Genomic DNA, 26,375 nt, shown 5'->3' with positions numbered 1-26,375 from the left:
TCGATCGGTTAGGCACGGCTCGTTTTTATTCGACATTGGACTTAACCAAAGGATACTGGCAGATCCCCTTATCTCCCATGTCCAAAGAAAAGACAGCCTTCACCACGCCGTTCGGATTACACCAATTTGTTACGCTTCCGTTCGGCTTGTTCGGGGCCCCGGCTACGTTTCAGCGCCTCATGGATCGAGTGCTGCGGCCCCATGCTGCATATGCCGCAGCCTACCTGGATGATATTATCATCTATAGTGGGGACTGGCAGCGGCATATGGAGCATGTGAGGGCGGTCCTCAGGGCGCTGAGACGGGCGGGGCTAACGGCCAACCCGAAGAAGTGCGCAGTTGGGCGGGTGGAGGTAAAGTATTTGGGCTTCCACTTGGGCCACGGGCAGGTGCGTCCCCAAATTGATAAGACGGCAGCAATTGCAACCTGTCCCAGGCCCAAGACCAAAAAGGAGGTGAGGCAGTTCTTGGGGCTGGCGGGATATTATAGGAGGTTTTTTCCTCATTATTCGGACCTCACCAGCCCGTTGACTGACCTCACTAAAAAGGAGGTACCGGATACGGTCCAATGGACGGAGCCGTGCCAACGGGCCTTTACCCGAGTTAAGGCGGCCCTGTGTGGCGGGCCGCTCCTGCACTCTCCTAATTTTGCTCTCCCCTTTCTTTTGCAGACCGACGCTTCGGACAGGGGGCTGGGCGCGGTCCTGTCCCAGGAGATGGGGGAGGAGGACCGCCCGGTGCTGTACATTAGTCGTAAGCTCTCAAAAAGGGAGACTAAGTACAGCACCATAGAGAAGGAGTGTTTGGCCATCAGGTGGGCGGTTCTCACCCTTCCTTACTATCTCCTGGGACGGGAGTTCACCCTCTGCTCGGACCACGCGCCTCTCCAGTGGCTCCACCGCATGAAGGATACCAACGCACAAATCACCCGTTGGTATCTAGCTTTACAGCCGTTTAAGTTCATGGTGATTCACAGGCCGGGGGCGCAGATGGCTGTGGCCGACTTCCTCTCCAGGAATGGGGGGGGGGGGGGGTGCTGCATGCCGGATGGCTCCCCGGCCTGAGTCGGGCGTTGGGGGTATGTGGCGGGGGAGGCGTGGTTTAGCGAAGTCTGCAAAGGGAGAGCGAGTGAAGAGACGAGCGGCGGTAAGTGGTTCAGGTGAGAAACAAGTAACAGCTGGATCTCGTTGCAGTGATTGGCGTGGGGAACCATTTAAGGAGAGCGACAGCTGCCGAAGGACGAGAGAGACGGGGACTCGTGCTGGACCGAGAAGGCTGCGGAAACGGACAGTAAAGTGAAAGCGAAAGCTGCGAAGTGCGCGCACCTGCCGCGACTGTTTCTTTGTTTTATTTTTGGTTTGGTAAATAAAGCTTCTCACGAGCCCCATACGCCGACCCTGGTCTCCTTCCTTTACCCCAACCTTGAAGTTCATTACAGGTCCATAACACATTTTTGAGTTGTCAGAAACACTTGTAAACCTAGGAATTATTATTATTATTATTTTAATTGTGTATTTCTCATTTAGGGTCATGAACATGCCTGCAAAGTTTCAACTCTCTGAAATGTTGTGGAGCATGCATATACAGTTTCTATTGCAATTTTCATGTTGATGTGTAAGTTTGGCCCACAAATTTCATGATTAAAGGCAGGTGCACAACAACAATAAAAATAGTTTCTCAACTACTAAATCTGAACTATCAGTTCATGCATGTGCATTTCGCCAAGAATCAATCTTTGCATTTCTAGCACTCTATTTTTTAGTTTCAGGAAATCACACGAACACTATTCTCACTATTAAGTAGTTGCTTATTAAAATGCTTATAACTAACATATTGACAAAGCATATATTCTGCATCCCTAACCCTTTAAAAAAGTAGCTAATGGTTTGTTTATAGCAATAATTGGACCTTAAAATAAAGTGTGACCCAAATTTTAAGTCAAATAAAATATTTAAAATACTGTTAAGATTTCTTACAGTTTTTTATAAGATTAAATACAGTTTTTAAAATGATGAAATTAAAGTGTATTATCCATTATGATGAATAATGGCACAAGAATGGTAACCTTTTTAAGAACTATATTTTTGTCAAATGTACCAGTGAGCAAATTTAACACGGTTAGAAATCCGTTAACCTGGATAGCGTAGTCGGGTCACACTAATGATGTCTGAAATGCCCATGGGCTCAGCTCCTGATGCTGTTTACTGAGAAGTAAGGCTAATGCGATAAAGCAGTTTTGCATTAAAGAACTTACTCTTAGGAAGGAGTCGAGTGCTCCGTTCTCCATGAACTCTGTAACTATAAGCACCGGGCAGCTCCTGGTCAGAACTCCCTCCAAATGGATGACATTGGGATGGTCAAACTGGCCCATGATGCTGGCCTCGCTAAGGAAGTCTCGTCTTTGGCGCTCCGTGTAGCCCGCCTTCAGCGTCTTGATGGCCACGGTTGTCTCCTTTCGGCCAGGCTGCTTGAGTCGGCCTCGACACACCTCCCCGAACTCTCCTGGATGAATGGAACAGAGGAAGAGGAGAGAGGGAGTGGGGAGGGGGTGTGAGGGACAGGGAGGATTATTGGTTTGAGCTCAGGATCAAAAAATCATTCGAGGGAAGAAATGATGCACCGCTGAAAACCAAGGGAAGTGCAAATGAGAGAAAAGAACGGATGGCAGCAGTTTAGGGTTTGAATAGGCAGGGGACGGATGGAGAGAGTGGGTGAGAGAGGAGTTTAGGGACACGTTGTGGAGAGGGAGGAGACAGGAATTTAAGGGTTGTGGGAGTTTTGGGCCTGGATTCTGGAGTTGCAAGATTGAAATGAGGTGGAGGGGATTGATTCAGATCGTAAAACATGGAAGTAGCCAAACACAAGCACAGGGATAAATAAATAATAATAATAATAAAAAAACATAGGTAAAGGCAGCAAGCAGCATGCATATGGTTAGTTACAGAATAAACTCATCTCTCAAGAATATGGTTTATTATAAACAATTATAAATACATATTTTTAAAATGTTTCCTCTGAGGCAGTGGTTCTTAACTGGGAGGTTGCATGTCTGTTCTTACAGGGGTTATGGACACAAAAGACAAAAACCCTGAATCTAAATTATAGAATGCAACTAATTATACAGTTATTAAGCAGCTGTTTTCCACACTGATAATAATAACAAATCTTTCTTGAGCATCAGATCAGCATATTAGAATGAACCTTCAGAAATCATCTGACACTGAAGGCTGCTGAAAATGTAACTTTACATCAGAGGAATAAATTACATTTGCAAATATAAAAAAAGAAATGATCACAAGTATTTTTACTTTAATTTGGATTAAATAAACGTAGCCTTAATGGGTCTTCTTTCAAACTTATGAACAGCGGTGTAAGATTTTTCTTTATATTGTTAGACATATGCAGCTCATGGTAATATTAATAAACAGAGAATTCCACCAAACTTTAATATTTTATAGGTTAATGTAAAATTAAAAATCAGGTGTTAGTATAATCTTCATTAATCAGAAAGGACTGTTGTTAATACTGATAAATGTGGTTTACCTGCTCCAATGACTTCCTCTATCTTCACACATGAGATGTCAATCTCTCGGGCAAACTCATGAACGGCTTCATTCGGGTCTTCATATGTAAAAGGGTCAATGTAAACTTTTACACCGGGGGATACTAAAACCAAAAGACCAAGAATATTTTTCAGTTCATTCTTTTTGTAATTTCTTTAAATAGGCTAGGTACACTCTTAAAAATAAAGGTGCTTCATGATGCCATCGAAGAAACTTTTTTGTCTAATTGGTTCCATAAAGAACCTTTAACATCTTAAGAACCTTTCTATTTTACAAAAGGTTCTTCAGATTATAAAAAAGTTAAGAAAAAGATGGTTATTTAAAAAAACAATTACTGAACCAAACATGGTTCTTCTTTGGAATCACCTTTATTTTTAAGAGTGTAAACTGTAAAAATTCCCTAAATGTTTTAGGGAAACGTAATACAGCCCAATGTGCCAATACAGTTAAGCACTTATTATTGTTTTTCATTATAAATAATAAGATAAACATTTCTTTTTTTTTTTTATCAGAAACGCCATCATTTTCTGCTGTATTCTTGTTAAATACAAATATTATATTTTGACATTAAATTATATGGTAATACATACTTTTTTTTCATCCAAAAACATATATTTTACAGAAAAATTATGTTTTGTTATTTTCCCACTATATATACTTCGTTTAAAAAATGGACAGATTTTTATTGCAACATTTTTGCATTATTTTCTTATTAAAATAATGAACATTTTAACAGTGTAGAAGTTGAATTAATCTTGAACTATAGGCTGTCCCCATATGTCACTACATCATTTTCACAAGCTTTCTCTGGTCACAGCAAGAAATATGTTTTTGGCAAACAGTGCAGATATACTCACCGTACTGCTGCAGTTTTTCAGTATACTCCAGCTCAGAGCCAGTACGCTGCCGTCTGTAACCAGATTATACACACACTGAGAGTCTGGCTTTAGACTGGATTTACACACTACAGGCACAAAAAAAGTAACTGGGGCATTTTGTGAAAGAGAACATTTGAGTGCTTTAGGTATTTCATATGCTTCAATCATCAATTACGTCCCTCAAATTGCACGAAAAGCTAGTTTTATCAATCTAAACTTACACACAGGTAATGCACTTATGATTTCTCGCCATTCCGCCTAATTGCGATACAGTACAAGCAGGATTCAAAGGCCGGGTCAGCACAACAAGCAGCACGAAAGATCAACCGTCAAGACTGTCTTGTCGTCGCTTCAAACCAGAACCGCTCCATTACACGGTTCAGATGAGCCAAAATGTAGGAAGTCCCCCAAAAACAGTAAGTCAATTAACACCAAATCATAGGTTGAGCTTTAAGCGAGGAACAAATAACCAGGCCCAAGAACATACATGCTAATCTGTTCTGGGTTCATGCCTGTATCAAGTGTCTGAAGACAGTAAACAGTGTATTTAAATCTCGGCCTTCTCATTAAGATCTCTTTGTTTCGCTAACTCTGCATAAGTAGCTTGTTTGAAAGGGAACGGGAGCAAAGGGGCCTATTGGAATTCACCATCTGTGGGGTTCCTTTTGTCTCTTGACCTGTGCTAACAATGACGCCTGCTGCTAATTAGCATCTCATCTCCAATTTAAATGTCAGAAGGAAAAGAATGACGCTTAAGCACGCACACACACACACACACACACACACACACACACACACACACACACACAAAGAACACATTAGGATACTAGCACAGAGGGCATGAATGAGAGAGAAGAAAGAGCTTGAAGCGGAGAGGAGGAGATGTTTTGGCACAACAAGGCGGTTACAGTCAAGAAGAATGTGTCAAATAGACACTGTGGCAGTCTGCCGTCTCTGGAGTGATTGGCAATGTCCCAGTCTTTGCTCGGATCTGGGCGAAGTGGCCTCAAATGAGCATCTTGTGAGAGTCTCATAAATATCCGAAGTCAGACGCACTTTGAAGTCTGTTTTGCAGTCACTGTCTGATCACATTTTGCTGTTGGGCTATTGAGTTTGTTTGACTCCAAGTACTGAGGCATTGAAATGATAAACAATACAAAGAGCTCTTTGCTAAATCAACATGAAATCTAAATAGACCCTGTTTACTTTCTTACTACAAGTTCCTGGTCTAAAGGCGTGGACATTTTACAAGCCAAAAAGGCCATTGTCTGTTGTCAACAGTGTAGCATTCTATGCTCATTTTCAAATCAAGCAGCTATTGCTTGGTAAGTCTGGTGAATCCGTGTGACCAACTTGAAGTTGTTGCAAAATCTGCATGGGAAATTCTTGATTGCATGATGGATTGCATCTTTTTCACATTTGGAGGGTTCTCAGAAACGTGATTTGACAAAGTTGGTTAAACTTCTATAGTGGGGAGCAGAAATGACAACAAATATAGTTTTTGTGCTCTCATTTCCTCCAATAGGAAAAAGGAAAATTGGATAATAGTATTTCTTTGACTTTATAAATTAGTATTACGAATGTAAAGCAGAAAGACATCAAATTTAAAACCCTGTTTCAGCCACATTATGCAAGTAAAATGGATTCATGTTGACTTATTTTGATATTCTGAAGAATGTTTTACTCAATATTACCCAAACAATGAAAATGTCCAAAGCAATGTTGGAAAAATAAATGTAAATGTCTTGTTTTGTGGTCCACAGAAGAAAGAAAATCATCTAGTTTTGAACAACATGAGGGTGGCTAAATGATGACATGAAGTCATGTATGGCTGTTTATTAATAATACTTACTTAAGGCAGACAACAGCAATGACCACCATGGCGAGGATGACCACAAATCCAGCCGAGGCAGAGCCCACAATGAGCGGCAACAGGTCCTGCACTGACCGCTCTGGGTCATCTGTCACATGTATAGAAATACATTTAGAATACCAATAATGGTAAAATATGCTTAACTGCACTTCATATGCAATGTTTCTTTTCAAATCTATCAGGAAGAATGAAAATAGACTGTTGCTGTTGACAAGGTAATAAATGATACAGCCTTGAAAGAATCTGATGCAAAATGTTTCAATTTATAATGAAATCTTAGAGATTTTAACAGAAGGATAAACAATTCAGACCTCATTTGTGATTTTTTTCCCCCTATGGGTAGGTTTACATGGTTTGGCATATAAAAAAATGCACTTAGCCACTCAGTATCTTTGTAACAGATGCATAAGAAAGAAACCGTCTGTGTTCTTACCATACAGACTTGTACTGAAGTCCACCGGGCTGCTATAGCGTCCGTAACCTGCTACGGTCCGAGCACGTACCTGCACGACGTACACCGTGCCAGCTTTTAAACCCTCCACTTTGGCAGAAGTGTGCTGTGCAGTGACGGTGTGTGAGAACGACTCTCCCTGAGAAACAGAAACACATAGAGATTAAAAGACTGAAACTAGACTCTTGAGTCACTGAATGCTTAGAGTGAATGTTTAGTTAACAGTTTTCGCTGCAATTAGCGGCTCAAAAGTATTTGAAAAGACAATCCTGGGCTAAAACTGTCATCCAAACACTCGGCTGCAAGTAAATCCTATAGACGAATTAAGCTCCACTTTTTTTAGAATTAGCCACTGGGTTTTGACCAGTGGCCATCTGTTGTTCCATTGTACTCCACTTTAAGACGAGCCAGGGCTACTTTGAGCTCAAGCCAGTTAAACCCATGCTGGGTGCCTGGTGTAATGTCCTCTGGCTGGGGTTCAAGAGTTCTTCAGTCAGGGGTGATTTAGATGCACAGCAGTTCCTCACCCTCTCCTGGTACTTGATCTCATAATCCAGGATCACGCCATTGGGCCGCTCTGGGGGCAGCCAGGAGAGGCTGAGAGTGCCAGCTGTGGCCCGCATTAAGTGGACGGTGGGGACCGCTGATGGAGCTGGAGGTGTTCAGAGATGGAGAGAGAAAAAGCAGAATAACTTTATTAGAATAACATCAGATTATTTAAGACTGTGACTCTTTACTGGTGGGTCGGTGTAACGCCACGCCAGCAGAGGCAGCCCTCGCCCGAGTACTGACTGTGTTCCACTCCCTATGCTTCACTTGTCACTTCCTGTTTGGTAGACATTTAAGCATGGCCGGAGCCACGAGTACTTTGCAAAGTATTGCCAGCCTGTCTGCCTTACCGAGCGTTCTTCCCATTGCCATAGTTTGCCTTATTGTGTATGATCTTTGCCTGGTTTCCCTGTTTCTGCCTTTTGGATTTGCCCACTGTCTTGTTGTTTGGATTGGACTGCCTATCTGTGTACGTACCTCTGCCTTCTACGTTTATGATTATCTGCCTACTGTTTTGGATTTGTCTGCCGTGGATGTTATTAAAAAACTGCACATGGATTCTAACGCCGCCTCCGCGTCATTACATAATACTTCGCCACCGAAGAATCCAGCAGAAGTAACGAATCTACAGGCCGTGTTCGCTTATCAGAGCGATGTTCTCAAGGAGTACCGTGACCAACTGGCTAAAGCTCAAGTGGCTAACGACTATCTCACTCGGTATCTACGATCGCTACCACTACCTATGCCCATAAAGGTAAATTTTGCAATTCCTGACAAATTCAACGGTTCTGCTGAACAATGTAAAGGTTTCATTCGGCAAGTTGAGATCTTTCTCATGCATCAAGGGAGTAACTTTGACTCTGATGAGAAGAAGTGTGCTTTCCTCATGACATTGTTAATGGGCAAAGCGATCGAGTGGGCCGCAGCAGTTTGGGAAACTGACCGTCTGTTTCAAACATCCTATCCATATTTCATAAAACAACTCAGAGATGTGTTTGAATACCCGGCAGGTGGTAAGGATGTATCCACTCGTCTAATGCAACTCACTCAAGGCCGCAAATCGGCCGCTGAACATGCTATCGAGTTCAGAACAATTGCTGCTCAGAGTGGGTGGAACGACGTAGCGCTCAAGGCCATGTTTCGTCGCAGTTTAAACAGGCAGAGCTTGCTTGTAAAGGTGAGGACTATTCCTTCTCTGATTATGTCACGTTGGCTATCAAGATCGATGACCTCATTCGCACTCACCGCCCTCAACCCAAGTCAACGAATGTCATGCATATCCCCCAAGTTACACAGATGTCCGAATCAAGTCATGTCAATGATCATGCCAAATCTGAGCCCATGCAACTAGGAGTGACAAGGTTGTCATCTGACGAGAGATCGAGACGAGTCGACCAGAATCTATGTTTCTACTGCTGTAGTGCAGCCCATCACAACGCAATGTGTCCACTCAAGGCTCGGAGAGACTTCACTGACAACAGCCGGGTTAGTGTTGAACATATTCCCATTCGCAATGTTAAATCTCTCACTACCATTGTCAAGATGACTACTGAAAACGACTCGTTTGAATTCACAGCGCTAATTGACTCTGGCTCAGCATTAAACCTCATTCATCAGGACCTTGTTACAACCTACCACATCCCCGTACTACCATGTGACCCACCTATCAAGGTGAATGCTGTGAATAACAAACCCATTGGAAGGGGCATAACTCAACAAACACAACCCATGAAGATGCAGATAGGCCTCTTTCACCAAGAAACTATCACCTTCTATGTCATTGACTCTCCATGCCATGAAATCATCCTTGGATATCCCTGGTTATCTGTTCGCGACCCAGCCATTTCCTGGCAGAGTGGTGAGATCAAACATTGGTCACAATTCTGTTTCTCCAAGTGTCTGAATAACGTCCTTTCTAAGTCTTGTCTCACTACCAGCATCGAAAGTCCAGAGTGCAAGCCCGTCACCATACCATCCCATTATCAGGACCTTCAAGAGGTCTTCAGCAAAACTAAGGCCACTCAACTGCCATCTCATCGTCCTTGGGATTGCGCCATAGAGCTATTACCCAACGCCATGCCACCCAAGAGTAAGATCTATCCACTGTCACGTCCGGAAAGTCAAGCCATGGACGCATATATTGAGGAAGCTCTCAGCTCTGGATTCATCCATCCATCCACTTCCCCAGCTGCAGCAGGATTCTTCTTCGTGGAGAAAAAGGATGGGAGGACTGCGCCCCTGCATCGATTAAAGAGGTTTGAACAATGTTACTATCAAGTTCCGTTATCCACTGCCACTAGTCCCTGCAGCACTTGAACAACTTAGAGAAGCCAAGATTTACACTAAATTAGATTTGAGAAGTGCCTATAACCTCATCAAGATCAAGGCGGGTGATAAATGGAAGACTGCATATCTGACCACTAGGGGGCACTATGAGTACCAGGTTATGCCATATGGGCTGGCCAATGCACCTGCGGTATTCCAGTCATTCATGAATGAGATTTTCAAAGACCTCTTGAACAAATTTGGAGTAGCTTACATTGAAGATATCTTGATCTATTCCAAGTCTGAAGAGGAACACAAGGGTCATGTCAGAACAGTACTTACCATGCTATTAGAGAATCAACTCTATGTCAAGGCAGAGAAATGTGAATTCCATGTACAACGAACCTCTTTCCTAGGCTACAATGTCAGCCATCAAGGTGTGGAAGTGGACCAATCCAAGATCAAGGCAGTCACTGAATGGCCACGACCCACCACTGTGAAGGAGCTTCAACGCTTTCTGGGATTCGCACATTTCTACCGACGTTTCATAAGGAACTACAGCATCACAGCAGCACCTTTGACGTCACTATTGAAAGGTAAACCATCCAAGTTGAAATGGACTGATCGAGCTACGCAAGCATTCTCTGACCTCAAGAACAGCTTTTCCACTGCACCCATCTTGAAACACCCTGACCCCAACTTGCCATTTGTACTGGAGGTTGATGCCTCCGACTGTGGGATAGGTGCAGTGCTCTCCCAACGCCACGGACAACCAGGCAAGCTTTTCCTCTGTGCTTACTTTTCAAGGAAACTCACGGATGCTGAGCATAATTATGATGTCGGAAACAAAGAGCTAGTGGCTATGAAGGCGGCCATTGAGGAATGGAGGCACTGGTTGGAGGGTTCCGCTCACCCCTTCCAGGTAATCACTGATCATAAGAACCTTGAATATATCAAAAGTGCCAAGAGATTAAATCCTCGCCAGGCTCGCTGGTCCTTGTTTTTCACCAGGTTCCAATTCGCAGTGACTTACCGCCCTGGCAGTAAAAATAGCAAGGCAGACACTCTTTCCAGAAGACATGACCATCCATTGACAGATCACCAACCTGAATCTATCCTACCACCGTCCATCATCATAGCACCAGTCACGTGGGACATAATGGATGAGATTCAAAAGGAACAATACAACAAACCCACACCTCCAGGTTGTCCTGCTAATAAACACTATGTTCCTTCCAGGATTCGACCACGAGTCTTACAGTGGGTCCATACTTCACTGTGCTCCGGGCATCCAGGTATCTCTCGCACACTACACCTCATGCAGAATTCTTTCTGGTGGCCTGCTATGGTCAAAGATGTAGCAAATTACGTCAAGTCATGTCCTGTGTGTGCACAGTCAAAAACCCCCAAAGAACTCCCATCAGGTCTGCTACAACCATTACCCATACCGCAGAGACCTTGGTCACACCTATTCATTGACTTTGTCACCGATCTACCCCCATCTGACGGTTTCACTACAATCCTTGTAATCATTGACCGCTTCTCCAAGGCATGTAGACTCATACCTCTGAAAGGTCTTCCCACAGCGATGGATACCGCTCAAGCGATGTTTCACAACGTCTTCAGGATGTACGGTATCCCCGAAGACATTGTCTCAGACAGAGGAACCCAGTTCACGTCCCAGGTATGGAGAGCATTCTGTAAACAATTGGACATTAATGTCAGTTTAACTTCAGGTTACCACCCTCAATCGAATGGGCAAGTGGAGAGATTGAATCAGGAGATTGGCAGATACCTCAGGTCATACTGTGGACGTGAGCAGCATCGGTGGTCAGAGTTCCTTCCATGGGCGGAATACGCACAAAACTCATTGAGGCATTCATCCACTGGCCTTACACCGTTCCAATGTGTGCTAGGATACCAACCCCCCATGTTCCTGTGGTCTGGAGAACCATCACTAGTACCTGCAGTCAACGACTGGATTCGCCGTAGCGAGAGGGTCTGGGACAGCACTCATGTACGTCTGCAAAGAGCCATCAGGAATCAAGAGATCCAAGCTAACCGACGACATCGTCCACATCCTCCCTACCAACCTGGACAAAGGGTCTGGCTCTCCACATGGGACCTCAAGTTGCGGCTGCCCAGCAAGAAGCTCAGCCCACGGTACGTAGGCCCATTCAGAATCTTACGACAGATTAATGCGGTCACTTATGAACTTGAGCTGCCCGTTAATTATCGTATCTCTCCCTCCTTCCATGTTTCCCTCCTAAAACCGTTCCACCTGGATGCTTACCCCAACGTCGGAAACCGGGAACCACCTCCACCACTGGACAATGATGGAACCCCGGCTTATGCGTTAAAGGAGTTGTTGGACTCCAGATGGAGAGGGGGTCAGCTACAATACTTGTAGGACTGGGAGGGATACGGACCAGAGGAGAGATCATGGGTGGCCGCCCGCGACATACTAGATCCTTCGTTAACCGAGGAATTTCATCGAGCCAGACCCGATCATCCAGCACCGCGACCACGGGGACGTCCTCTTAGAGCGCCAGGAGGCGGTCGTAGAGGGGGGGATTCTGTAATGCCACACCAGCAGAGGGAGCCCTCGCCCGGGTACTGACTGTGTTCCGCTCCCTCTGCTTCACCTGTCACTTCCTGCTTGGTAGACATTTAAGCATGGCCGGAGCCACGAGTACTTTGCGAAGTATTACCAGCCTGTCTGCCTTACCGAGTGTTCTTCCCATTGCCATAGTTTGCCTTAATGTGTATGATCTTTGCCTGGTTTCCCAGTTTCTGCCTTTTGGATTTGCCCACTGTCTTGCTGTTTGGATTGGACTGCCTATCTGTGTACGTGCCTCTGCCTTCTACGTTTATGATTATCTGCCTACTGTTTTGGATTTGTCTGCTGTGGATGTTATTAAAAACTGCACATGGATTCTAACACCGCCTCCGCGTCATTACAGTCGGGACCCATTAAAGGGCCTCTAGTCAGTTCTGATAGAACAGACAGCTGGGAAATAAAATACGAAATGCAAATACTAAAATAAAACAAAAATCGGAAGAGAAAACACTGCATATTGATCTTTACAGGACTTTGGTTTAAGTGAATGAATCCAACTATGCAATATAAGAATAGTGTATTCTGATTACTGTGTGTAATAAACAGAAAAATTAAAAATGCAATATTTGCTGATCATTTTTATCATATTTCTTGTGGGGCAATGGCAATGACAATGATTTCTTTTTATTTTATTCAAAGAGTGTGTATATATAATTTTTTTACAATCTTTGCCCACCAAGTTATGTTCATTTGGTGAGACTAACATGCAAAATGAATGATTATATTATATTATATTATATTATATTATATTATATTATATTATATTATATTATATTATATTATATTATATTATATTATATTATATTATATTATATAACACATTTTTATGGCAAGGCAAGCTTAGTTCAGATATGGTATGAATCCCCAAAAACTTTTTAAAGTTCTTAATTTTAACTTCATTACATTTGACATCTTTACATTTAAAAATGTTTTCAAAACCATATGAGGCTAACATGATTTTAAAGATATTTTAAAGACTAGAATTCTTATTTTCTGTATGAGGACACTGTTCTTGGTCATGGACCCGTGTGACAATGTTTTATAAAAACGATAAGCCATTTGAGCCTGTACTTTACTTTGATTTGACCTGTTTGGTGCAGTTTAAACTGTCTCTTGTGGTTTCCTGGTTTATTAGACAATTGAAAATGAATTTCTCACCTGCTTGATTAGTGGTGATATTGACAGTGGCATATTGCGGGGTGGATGGGCTCTTGGGGGACACCCCGTTGACAGCCTGGATCTCAAAGCTGTAATGGGTGTGAGCCTGTAGATTCCTCACTGCCGCCTGCCTCTCGGCCAGACCCAGGCGCCGCGGCGACACCTCCACATTATCATCACACCGCGCACAGGACCCGCCATCGTGCAGGCACTTCTTACACACCACGTTATACACCACGTCACCTCTTCCGCCCAAATCCCGCGGCTCGGACCACTCCAGTGACACTGAAGTCTCGTTCACGCTGGAGATCACGTTTAATGGAGCCGAGGGAACAGCTAGGAAGACAACGGTAAAGAGTTATACTCGTGAAACTTGTATAATTTAACAGGCCAAATATGATGTCCTGGAGCAAAACATTTTCTGCACATACCCTACAGTCTATGTTTAGTCAGGAAAAAAATATATAATTTTCTAGATTGCTACACAGTATTCCAAGTCTAATGAAAAATCTGGAGCTTTAAAATCAGGCTGTCATTGGTTAAATTATCTAATTATTCTTGCATATTTGTTTTCAAAAACGTCTAATTTACAATGCACTCCATAGTTAAATTGTCAGGGTCAAATCTGTAAACAACAAATCTGGCTCAGTGAATCATGATGTAAACTAATTAAATCCAGAGGCTGGATTTTCAAAGCACAACTGCCTAAGGAACTGGAAGCTTTGCTAACAATTATTGAAAAGGAATATATATTTTTTCCTTTTTTTGTGCTTACCTCCAGCACAATTCCGTTTTTTTATTTATTCTTAAATTACAAACAACATTCAGGCTTCCTGAAAGCGTTCAAAAGAACGCCACTGAAAAAAAAGCTCTTCAACTAGGGGATTTTGCAACACATTGCATCAATGTGTGAATTCATGTGATATTTCCAATTAAATCCACGTGTCAAGATTCAACAGCGCTGAAGCTAACCAGTTGTAATCGCACGCTTTATGTGCTAGATGCTGAGAACCGACAGGGTTACGTTAGCGATCATGACCTTTTTATCAACATGCTTTCCTGTGTCGCCACATCAAATTGGCCGAATGCACGGGACAGACCTTTTCAACATATCATTAGCATAATGTGGGAGCTATGTTGATTTGACAAGTGCTACTGATGATCATCACTTACTAGTGCAGGCGGCATCTGGGGGGTCGCTGTCAGCACGGTAGTAGCCGCTTTGACAAGGGCAAATGCTGGATGCCCTATAGCTGGCCTGGCTGTTGGAAGGGCACGGCATACAAGAACCCTCGCCCTGTTTGTATTTAAATGTCCCCGGGGTGCACGCTAAAGGGTCATAAAGAAAACGTTGTGTTACAACATGTCCTTTTCAAAAATAAACCATACAAAGTTAGATTTATTTTATTATTGACTTTTTACGCTGCGTTGAATGAACAACCCAACTTGCTGGGTAAGGTTAGTCTAACATGTGTTGGGTCGTCTATTTACCTAGCCAATGGGCTAAAACTAGGTTTTAAATCTAGTGTTATTTAGGGTGAAAGTTCAATCCATTGCCATGATAACATAATGCCAGAACTCTAAAACAACCATCAAAATTACAAGAACAACTTTACAGCTCAAATAATACTTGAAGAATTAATGTGATGTTTTATATTATAAACTTCACTTTCTGCTTCAGAATCCTGCAAAATGGCCCCATTGACATCCATTGTAAATAACTTACAGAAACGTCATTGCCATTACAAGATACAACCCTAAAAAAAGCTCATAAAATACTCATGTTTTAGTAGAAGAATTAATGTGTTCAATATTATAATCTTCACATTTCTGCTTAAATCAACACTGAACAGATTGGAGCTGAATAATGACACTATTGTCTTTCCAGAGCTGTTTACAGCAGAATTTGGATTTGTCTTGTATTTGATGAAGTTTGAATCACTGATTCCATTCTTTTCCTGTTTATTATACTGCAAAGCTGCTTTGAAACAATCTCTGTTGTATAAACAGATTAAGGTGACTTGCCTTACTTTTAAATCCTCCAGAAATTGTCTTGTATTGTGCGTCGCAACACAACTTTTCTTTTTTCTTTCTTTTTTGTAATGGAGGTAATGAGAAGGATGACAAAAAGAGTTATTGTAGTAATTAACATTATCAGTTCTTAGTTGAGCTTCACTTGTATTGAACCTGTAATATTCTATATTAGATATAAGATATTCTATATATCTATATTTTTCAGTCGCAAAAACTGACACACTTTGAATAGAATTCAAGACATTTATACCAAGAATGAATCACCCAAGTTTAGATAAAGTTCATTTTCTAATTTTTAGAAACTGTACCATCGAGGCAAACTGTGCTATAATGATGCACTACAGTCAGTCCGTTTCATTTGGAAGAAAATGGCTGATGTAACAGTCTGGCTGAGGAATCGGCTGCTTTCAGTTTTTCCTGTAAACAATCCACCACACCCGTGTTTCCACACAATACACTGCAGTTAATGGGGACCATGCCGAGAGATGTGCATGTCTGCATGTGACACCGCAGGTGAATTATAGCAAATGCAGAAAAAAAAATTAATCTTCAGTATTCCTCCCATGACACATTTCGCTTCACGGCTAGTGTAATAAGACAGTGGAAAATCCGAGCAATGGCCCCTGCTCCCAGCCTTAACACGCGTGGCGTTACGCATTCAGACCGAGCACAAGAACGAGTCAGAAAGAGCTTTTAGAGAAGAGAGAGAGAGAGAACATATTTCCTTTCTGTGTGTGTGTGTGTGTGTGTGTGTGTGTGCGCGCGAGTGGGCCTGCGGATTAAAGCTGGAAGGTGATAAAGGAAATTAGACGCACTCTCCATTGGCCACGGCACATCTCACGGCTGTATAGCGCGGCCCGGGAGAGTCGTTTATCCGTCCTTTAAGGCAAGCTCTTAACCTTGAACAACCAGATGGAAACAAATGAGCCGCCACATACTGGCAATCTCAAAGGAAGTTCCCCTCTGTCCACCAGTTCCTTCCCAGAGAACAGTCCTGGAGGCCCATCCAATTCACATTTTATTACTCGGAACCCACCTCATCATTCGTTCGCACTCCCTCTCTCTCCTTCCCCGCTCTCTCTGTAGACTCTCTTTTAATTTTCCCCATTACTCTCCCAGACTCGCGTCTGAGAATTGGTCTCGCCTTCTGCAGAACTATCCGTCTCTGGTATATCGCTCTGTTAGGACCCTATCAGATGTGTCAGTGGAAGCTGTGGGCTGCCGCTGTTGGCAGCTTTGTTCTCTGACACCACTGCAGTCCTCCACCCATTACTGAGACTCTCTCTCTTCTGTGCTGAGCCCAGATAAGGTCTGCGGGGAGACTGTAGATCAGTACAGCGAATCCTCACATTGTTCTCCAGATTCTGGACTGGCAGCCGATACTAGTCTTGTTGAGCTCCTAAAATCTGGCCTTTTCATATTCACCTAAAAATCCTATTAGCCGTTTTGGCCTTTAACCCCAGAATGCAAAGAGAAATCCAATTAGATAATAGTCTTATAACACTACTTGCGTCAAAGCCATATGACTTTCTTTCTTCAATGGAATTCAAATAGTGAAATACTGCAGAATGTGCTATTCATTTAAGACAAGTGAACAAAAGAAGCATCATAAAGGTTTCATAAAAGCAGTCAATATGTTAACTCACATAAAGGATTCCCATTTACATTTATTAAATGGAAAACAGGATACTAATTTACATTTTTGGGTGAACTATGAGGCTGATAAGTAACTTACTTAAGTCTATTATTAGGGCCTGAGCACCGATGGTGTGAGGACCCTATTGTATCTGCTCTGTTTATTATTATTATTCCGGTTCTTCTTCTTCTCCAAAATGAATCACATTTTTGAGGGCTTAAACATGCTCAAAAAGTCATGAAACTTTGCACACGCGTCAAACCTGGGGAAAATTTTCATCTAATATAGGATTCAGAAGAGGGTGTGGCAAAATGGCTCGACAGTGCCACCTATACTAAGAAAATCAACAGCCTTCCAGCTATGTTTCACGTACGAAAATTGGCACACACATGTAACACACCAATACCTACAAAAAAGACTCTTGGAGCAAAATTCTAAACCCAACAGGAAGTCGGTTATTTTTAATATTATGAGAAATTTTTTTGTAATTTTGGTCATTTCCATGCGTTGTATTTTAACAAACTCCTCCTAGAGATTTATTCAGATTATTCAGTTTTCGTGCCGTGGCGAAGTTCGATGTGTCGCCATGGGAATAAAAGATGTTATAACTCAGGCATAAATGTCCGATCTTCCCCAAACTTCACATGTGTGATAAGAGTCCTAGCCTGAACACATCTGTAGCCCAATATTCCATCGGGTGTGGCAAAATGGCTCGATAGCGCCACCTATACACTTTCAACGGAGTGCGCCTCAAGCTATGTTTCATGTACATGTATGAAAATCGGTACACACATGTAACACACCAATACCTACAAAAAAGTCTCTTGGTATGAAATCCGAATCCCAACAGGAAGTCGGTTATTTTGAATTTTCTCTGCAAAATTTGTGTTGTTTTTGCCATTTCCAGGGGTTGTACTTTAACAAACTCCTCCTAGAGATTTATTCAGATCAACACCAAACTTGGTCAGTGTAATCTAAAGCCCTTTGCGATGTTAAATTGCGAAGATCTTGAGGTTTCGTTAAAGGGCTTGTCCATGGCTGCCTGACAAATTTTGATGTTTCGCCATGAAAAATGAAGTTGCTGTAACTCAGACATACAATGTCCAATCTGCCCCAAACTTCACATGTTGGATAAGACGTCTGCCCTTAACAGATCTACATGCCCATAATCAGTTATAGTCATAGCGCCACCTGCTGGAAACAGGAAGTGACATATTTTACGCTGCGACAAACTACTCCTAGAAATTTTTTGACAATAATGTATTTTTTTGTGGTCAGTCTAATCTAAAGCCCTTTGCGATGTTAAATTGCGAAGATCTTGAGGTTTCGTTAAAGGGCTTGTCCATGGCTGCCTGACAAAATTTGATGTCTCGCCACAGCAAGATAAGTTGTTGTAACTCAGCCATAAAATGTTCAATCTTCCCCAAACTTGACATGTTCGATAAGAGTGCTGGCCTGAACACATCTGAAGGCCAATAATCCATTATAATGATAGCGCCACCTGCTGGCAACAGGAAGATTGGAACATGTATGGAATATACTTTTTATATATTTGACTTGTATTTATGACTTTAAATGCATATTTCTCACCGTTCACCTTTTTACTAAAACAACTCGCTGGTGGTGAGCCCAGGTGCGAGGGCCCGTTCATCGCTGCTTGCAGCTTTAATTTGAACTGAGATTGCATTTATTTGATGCAAATACAGCAAAACATTTTAAATTTTAAAATATTATTCAATTTGTTTTATATTTTACTATAATTTTAAAATGAAATTGATTTCAATGATGGCAAAGCTGAATTACTTCAATTGTTAACCACATATACAATTGAACATGATTATGATACATAACACTGTCACGTATCTACAAATTTACTCACAGAAACATGAAAACTTCAAATATATTTGGAACCACATGTTAATACAAACAATAGCAAACCACTAGTTCACATTATGAAAAAAACTTACCAAAGAAATTCTTTGAACGTCAAGAAGAAGCTACTTAATGTGAAAATGTAGTTCTGTTATCCAGTATGAGGGATTGTGTGTGCAAAAAACGAGTTTTTTCAGTGACTGCCTAAAAAAGAATATAAAACCTCTCTGACCTGCAAGTAACCTTTGCATTGCTTCAGATAGATTTTTATAATCCATATTGTAGCATCTGCCAGCAAACACTCAAAAGCTTTAACCAGAATCCGCTTTCCTCTGATTTAAAAAGCCAAACACTTACCCTGGCACTGAGTATCTTTCTTGGCCGGCTCAAAGCCTGGCATGCAGGTGCACGCTCCCACGGGAACCATCCATTCTCCATCTCCGTTACAGTACAGCTTTAGAGGGACCGATTCCTCTATGGCGTTTGGCACACAGGCTCCGGCGGCGATGACAAGAGAGGTGGCCTCGGCACCAGTGGCCGTCTCGGGGAAGACAGCGAAGTTGGCAATGGTGGTGGAGCACTTTTTAAAGAAAACCCTGGCCGAGATGAGGGACATGCAGGCGCCCAGGTCCTGGAAGGCCAGGTAGAAACCAGCTTTGGAAAGTGGACCGAAGCTCCTTACTTTGGTGTTGACGATTCCAGACTCCAGCAATGAGAAGCTCTCGTCAGGGGCTATGGTGTCCACCTGGGACAAAAGATGATAGAGAATGAAGACATGTTTGTCCAATCACAGGAATGTGAATTTATTTCTCCATAGATGCATCTAGAAGGGAGACAAATATTCTGTCATCATTTACTTGCCTAAATCATTCTATGGTCACTTTGGTGATTTTTCTTTTTCATTTCACTGGTCCATTGTCTAATTGTCAATAGTGTAGCAATGTATGAACCACAAAATTCATTTTCGAACTAAGCAGCTTTCTGATGGTCAGCGTAACAAATCCACATGATCAACTCAAACCTGTTGTGAAATCTGCGCAAATTATTTTTTCCTCTTGCAAAAAAAATGTGACCGCATCTTAAACCACTGATGTTCATTAAACAGACAAACATACACTGATATAATATATGTGACCTTGGAGCACAAAACCAGTCTTAAGTCGCTGGGGTATATTTGTAGCAATAGCCAAAAATACATTGTATGGGTCAAAATGATCTATTTTTCTTTTATGCCAAAAATCATTAGGATTTTAAGTAGAGATTATGTTTCATGAAGATATTTTGTAAATTTCCTACTGTAAATATATCAAAACTTCATTTTTGATTTGTAATATGCATCGCTAAGAACTTAATTTGGACAACTTTAAAGGCAGTTTTCTCAATATTTAGATTTTTTGGCACCCTCAGATTCCAGATTTTCAGAGTTGTATCTCAGCCAAATATGTCCTATCTTAACAAACCATTCATCAATGGAAAGCTTATTTGTTCGGTTTTCAGATGATGTATAAATCTCAGTTTCGAAAAATTGACACTTAAGACTGGTTTTGTGGCCCAGGGTCACATATAAAAGAAAAATGTCAAACAGGATTGGAACAACATGAGTTAATGATGACAATATCGTTAAATATTTGTTATATTCCCAATTAAATAGTTAAGACAGCACCAGTCACCAAAACATTGTAAACTCATCATGCAAAGGCTTAAATTAAAAGAAGTCATCATTCTGGCTGACCTTTACATAGGGGGTCTCCCTCCATGGTGGACTGCTTGCTGTGGCCATGTCTCCATCCGATTCATAGTAGAACAGATTAAAGGTCTCCTTACAGGAGCCGGGAATATTGGGAATACTGCCACAGTCCCGCACTGAGAACTTGAGCTCCACGTAGACTCGAAGGACTCCTCGACGGGGGATAAAGTCTGTCCGGAGCCAGTTGTTCTGATTGGGCTCCAGTACATTACAGACCTGGTATGTCCTGATGGGGCTCAAGTGGTCATCATATCCACTCACTTCCTCCCACTGAGAAGGGCATAAAACACTGTCACTGGCTGCACAATGATTTCTTGAAATGAAATGTTCAGTTGAAAGTTTATAAAGTATCTAACATTGTCCCGACCAGGTGCAATTTAATAAAGCCATCTTCACAGGTAACATGAGTTTTTCTCTCAATATGATGTGGCCATGACAGGACAGTTCATATTTATCCACAAATGTACATGTCAGTGACATACTGTAGCACTTTTGCATGTGTCTGGATATTCATTTGTGCAAAAATAAATGCTGTTGTTATTTTTTTTAATGACCATGTTGTAGTTTCTAAATTCAAATTTATTTTGATATTATAAAGTCAAACATGTAAGGATGATACAACAGTCCTGACATGATTAACAATCGATCAGTCAATCGATAAGTTCCAGTTCAAGTTCAAGATAAATCAATCAATCAATATTTGCATTTTCTTTGACATACTGTATTACAACCCGAATTCCGGAAAAGTTGGGACGTTTTTTAAATTTTAATAAAATGAAAACTAAAAGACTTTCAAATCACATGAGCCAATATTTTATTCACAATAGAACATAGATAACTTAGCAAATGTTTAAACTGAGAAAGTTTACAATTTTATACACAAAATGAGCTCATTTCAATTTTGATTTCCAGCTGCTGAAGAGTTCGTGGTCATCTTTGACGTATTTTTCGTTTAATGATGCGCCAAATGTTCTCTATAGGTGAAAGATCTGGACTGCAGACAGGCCAGGTTAGCACCCGGACTCTTCTACGACGAAGCCATGCTGTTGTTATAGCTGCAGTATGTGGTTTTGCATTGTCCTGCTGAAATAAACAAGGCCTTCCCTGAAATAGATGTTGTTTGAAGGGAAGCATATGTTGCTCTAAAACCTTTATATACCTTTCAGCATTCACAGAGCCTTCCAAAACATGCAAGCTGCCCATACCGTATGCACTTATGCACCCCCATACCATCAGAGATGCTGGCTTTTGAACTGAACGCTGATAACATGCTGGAAGGTCTCCCTCCTCTTTAGCCCGGAGGACACGTCGTCCGTGATTTCCAACAAGAATGTCAAATTTGGACTCGTCTGACCATAAAACACTATTCCACTTTGAAATAGTCCATTTTAAATGAGCCTTGGCCCACAGGACACGACGGTGCTTCTGGACCATGTTCACATATGGCTTCCTTTTTGCATGATAGAGCTTTAGTTGGCATCTGCTGATGGCACGGCGGATTGTGTTTACCGACAGTGGTTTCTGAAAGTATTCCTGGGCCCATTTAGTAATGTCATTGACACAATCATGCCGATGAGTGATGCAGTGTCGTCTGAGAGCCCGAAGACCACGGGCATCCAATAAAGGTCTCCGGCCTTGTCCCTTACGCACAGAGATTTCTCCAGTTTCTCTGAATCTTTTGATGATGTTATGCACTGTAGATGATGAGATTTGCAAAGCCTTTGCAATTTGACGATGAGGAACATTGTTTTTAAAGTTTTCCACAATTTTTTTACGCAGTCTTTCACAGATTGGAGAGCCTCTGCCCATCTTTACTTCTGAGAGACTCTGCTTCTCTAAGACAAAGCTTTTATAGCTAATCATGTTACAGACCTGATATCAATTAACTTAATTAATCACTAGATGTTCTCCCAGCTGAATCTTTTCAAAACTGCTTGCTTTTTTAGCCATTTGTTGCCCCCGTGCCAACTTTTTTGAGACCTGTAGCAGGCATTAAATTTTAAATGAGCTAATTAAGTGGATAAAAGTGTAAAATTTCTCAGTTTAAACATTTGCTACGTTATCTATGTTCTATTGTGAACAAAATATTGGCTCATGTGATTTGAAATTCCTTTAGTTTTCATTTTATTAAAATTTAAAAAACGTCCCAACTTTTCCGGAATTCGGGTTGTATAATACCTTAGGAAAAAATACTGCTTCACAGCTTTTTTAATATAAAAAGAAAATGTGGTTCAATCAACATGCAGAAACATACAGAAAAATTAAATCAACAAAAAAACAGAAAATGATCTCATAGAAAGGACCTTCAAAATGTGTGTCAATGTCAATGAGTCTCTTCAAATGTCAGATCATTTTCTTTAGGAAAGGTTCTGGTTTTAAAATGTCAAGTGGTGCGACTCAAAAAAGTACATCTGAATTAATAATTCATATTTGTTAATACAAAAAGGTTTACCTTTTTGCTTTAAATTACTGAAATGAAAACAACATTTCAGATTTGTACACTCCATGTATTCCAAGAAAATATTACTTTTTACTCGGCACATGCCATTGACATTCATAGACATTCTTCGTCATTGAGTTGTATATGATTGTTATGAAGACAATACCTAAGTTTCCTCAAAGCAGCACTAAATGGAAGTAGGACTAGTCAACGACTCAAATGCTCAGTTAAATTCATGTCAGTGGTTAGGGTAAATAGAAATGCTTTCTCAAAGGTGACATTCGGGTTGCCTGAACTTCTCACAACACAATTAAGAGGCATCACAGCGAGGGGTAGCATGTGTTTATCTCCAGGTGTGAAGGAACACATTACTTATGATGATGCATGGCTTTTGAGATGCCAGACATCGAGCGCCAGCCTGTGGAAAGGGCTGTGCTGCTTAAGATTGTTGCCATGGCAACCCATCATTTCCATTGACTGACTTCGCATGCACATTCCAAAGACAAATCATACTACGGGAGCGAGTGGATTTGGGTGGGGGGTGTCGGGCTTAAGGTCAGACTCGCTGTGGTTAATTTCTTCACCAGTCACAAGTGTAAAATAAACCGCTGCTTGCAAACAGAGAGGTTGTGAGCGATCGTTCTTGTTAATGGCCACCCTTCATTTGTCTCGTCAATACATGGGTTGATTAATATCCACCCTTCTGGACAATTACAAACAGGAAAACGCTATAACTCACCCCGCTTTCTGGATAGGTGGTCCACGCCAGCTCTGTAGTAGCCCACCTGCTGTCCATAAGAGTCTCTGTAAAACAAGCAATCAATGAGGCTCCGGCAACATCATTCCAAACACAACAGAGCATCAGTGCGCTAAAACCTGTAATTTAAACGGGTACATATCAAAGCACTTCACTCATTTGAATTCCCCGCATAGTCTGCGGAAGGCCTAATCGCTGTTTTCACTCCAAACACTAATAATGTGATCCGCATTTATCTACCCACTTCAGCTCTGGCCTGTGGCTGATCTGAGAACAGATCCTGTTGCGTACCGCAGGGATGCTCGCAGCACAGTGACATTCTGCATCCCCGGCGCTCGCTGTTCTCTAAATACACTCCGATCAGTGGAGCGAAACTGCATGAGCCAGCTTCCGCAAATGAACCGCACATACGAATGTTTTATTCACTTTGTAAGTCAGTGTTCGATGAAGCCGAGCGCTCACTTCAAATTAATGTGACACGCACACATCTGCGCAGCAAATCCGTGGAATATTTAGAGCAGAACATCAACTTGGCTGATTAAGGCCCCGGCAAATACGCATATGGCAAACCTACACATGGCGTTTATGTGGATTGTACACCTCACTTTTACAGCGCTGTAAATCACATAGAGAGTTAATTGTGTGATAAAATAGGGCATCTCGCCACGTGAAATATTCATAAAATTGGAGGGGAAGTTCTTTTGATGCTTTGATCAATTCCTTATGACCACATTCAGTCTTTCCTTAAGGCTCTTTGCATCTGTGCATTTGGCTGCATTGAGGAAAACAACGTCATGATACTTATTTTTACACAAAGCAGCTCATCGCAGTCTATTACAAACAAATGAGTGTACAGGATGTTCTTTGAAACTTTGTTTTGTACAGTCAGCAGATGTACAAAACGCCTCATTATTCTTTCAAATCTTTTGTTTCTCCACTATTATAAGACTATAAAGAGAAACAAACAACATTTAGTGGCAGCTGTAAGGAGTAAAATAAGAATAGTGCTTATTCCTTTTATTAAATGTTTACATGCAATATTTGATTTCAGTCAGACTGTAAATGCTTTAAGGAATGTTCTCACCGATGATGATGGCTATAACAATAACGAACACTATAAAGTTTTAAAAATCAATCTAATTCGGTGGGAATAGGAAATTCACACCACAACGACAACAACACAGAGGAACAATATCGTTGGAACATGTTTTAATTTTTTTAGGTGATAAATGATAAACTATTAACAGCTAAACAGAATCTACCTGACTTTAAAGCGTTTGAGCATTTCATAACATGACATAACTGAAATGCGCCATTAGAATAAACAGAATATTATTGGGCGTTGACAAGGATGAAAATATAGTTCATTTTATAGTCATCTGGTTCTTGATAAGAATGGACGTCTAGTCCAAATGAAATCATACAAATACCGTTTTTGCAAAATTGGACTAAAGGTGTGCTCACATTTATCATTTTTCAGCGATTTTTCACGTCATTCCAAATTCAGTCATTTCAACAGGAATCCACAGATTTCCACATGCATATTCTGTAAAAGCTAATCTGGTCACAGACATTTCATCAATCTGAATGCACCTCAACAGTCCTATTTATGTGACTGTAACTTGGCTTCATCCAGAATGTGTTAATCTGACTGCAATCGGCCTTGCTGTTGTAAATTTACAGTACTGACGTGCAATGGATGCAATACTGGTCTGTACTGATTATTCGTATGCATTGTGTCATATGTACTTGGAAACCCGGATTAAGTGGCCATTCATACAAAAAGTGTTTTTGTATTTAACAGCATGAGATGTAGTGTAGTGGAATGAACAAAAGCAATGTACAGAGATACATTTTTCCGTGCCGTGCGAGACACTGCAAAATATGCAATACACAGCGGTAAAATGTGTCTGTCTAGTGCTATGGAAAACAATGGAAAAGCAGCGCAGTGGAATGCAAAAAATAAATAAATAAAACCGTAGCTCGATGACTGTGCATTTAAATTAAGAAAGTGTTGTAATAAAACTGTAATGACAAAAAATGTCACCCTGTTTTAGACCACTGTAATGATACTAACTAACAGGGTCAAATTAGGTATGGTTTGTTTTATATTTAGACACCATAGTGCCTGGAAGTCTTCTGACAGATGGACTGACTTGACACAGGGGACCCTGGATGCAGCCTTATACTTTTCCTCTTGTCATGAGGTGCTTGCCCCACTTGACCTCCGTTTGAAGTGTAACTAATGTAGTCTGCAAAGAAACCTGCTCGGAAACTAGACCTATGAGTTAAACACCTACTCTCTCTCTCTCTCTCTCTCTCACACACACACACACACACACACACACACATTATCGATCGAGATCCTCACATTGAAAGTGATGAAGAATTGAGGTAGTCATGGCCAAGGTGAAGGAGTATCTGGCTCTACAGTAGTTAAGGATTACGGAGATATGACGAGGTACATAATGAAGTCAACTATGCATAATACCAAAAAAAATCCTGCCGTGAGACTGTAATTTTGTAACAAGG

The 26,375-nt window shown here is 41.4% G+C and overlaps 1 protein-coding gene across 1 annotated transcript in view; it reads right to left on the bottom strand.

Annotated features, from left to right (window-relative positions):
- Nucleotides 1-26,375, bottom strand: part of LOC132096758 (ephrin type-B receptor 3-like) — a 41,348-nt gene that overhangs the window by 13,103 nt on the left and 1,870 nt on the right. The window contains exons 2-12 of the mRNA XM_059502346.1: nucleotides 23,826-23,890; nucleotides 20,632-20,916; nucleotides 19,257-19,644; nucleotides 14,531-14,686; nucleotides 13,358-13,693; nucleotides 7,293-7,417; nucleotides 6,748-6,904; nucleotides 6,294-6,402; nucleotides 4,421-4,473; nucleotides 3,544-3,666; nucleotides 2,255-2,502 (exon numbers count right to left, since the gene is read on the bottom strand). Of these exons, the coding sequence (XP_059358329.1) occupies nucleotides 2,255-2,502; nucleotides 3,544-3,666; nucleotides 4,421-4,473; nucleotides 6,294-6,402; nucleotides 6,748-6,904; nucleotides 7,293-7,417; nucleotides 13,358-13,693; nucleotides 14,531-14,686; nucleotides 19,257-19,644; nucleotides 20,632-20,916; nucleotides 23,826-23,890 (2,045 nt within the window). The remainder of the gene's footprint in view (nucleotides 1-2,254; nucleotides 2,503-3,543; nucleotides 3,667-4,420; nucleotides 4,474-6,293; nucleotides 6,403-6,747; nucleotides 6,905-7,292; nucleotides 7,418-13,357; nucleotides 13,694-14,530; nucleotides 14,687-19,256; nucleotides 19,645-20,631; nucleotides 20,917-23,825; nucleotides 23,891-26,375) is intronic.

Source organism: Carassius carassius, chromosome 20, assembly GCF_963082965.1.
Source record: "Carassius carassius chromosome 20, fCarCar2.1, whole genome shotgun sequence".
Taxonomy (NCBI): domain Eukaryota; kingdom Metazoa; phylum Chordata; class Actinopteri; order Cypriniformes; family Cyprinidae; genus Carassius; species Carassius carassius.
Note: the sequence above shows the minus strand (reverse complement) of the source record. Positions and strands in the feature narration are given on the sequence as shown.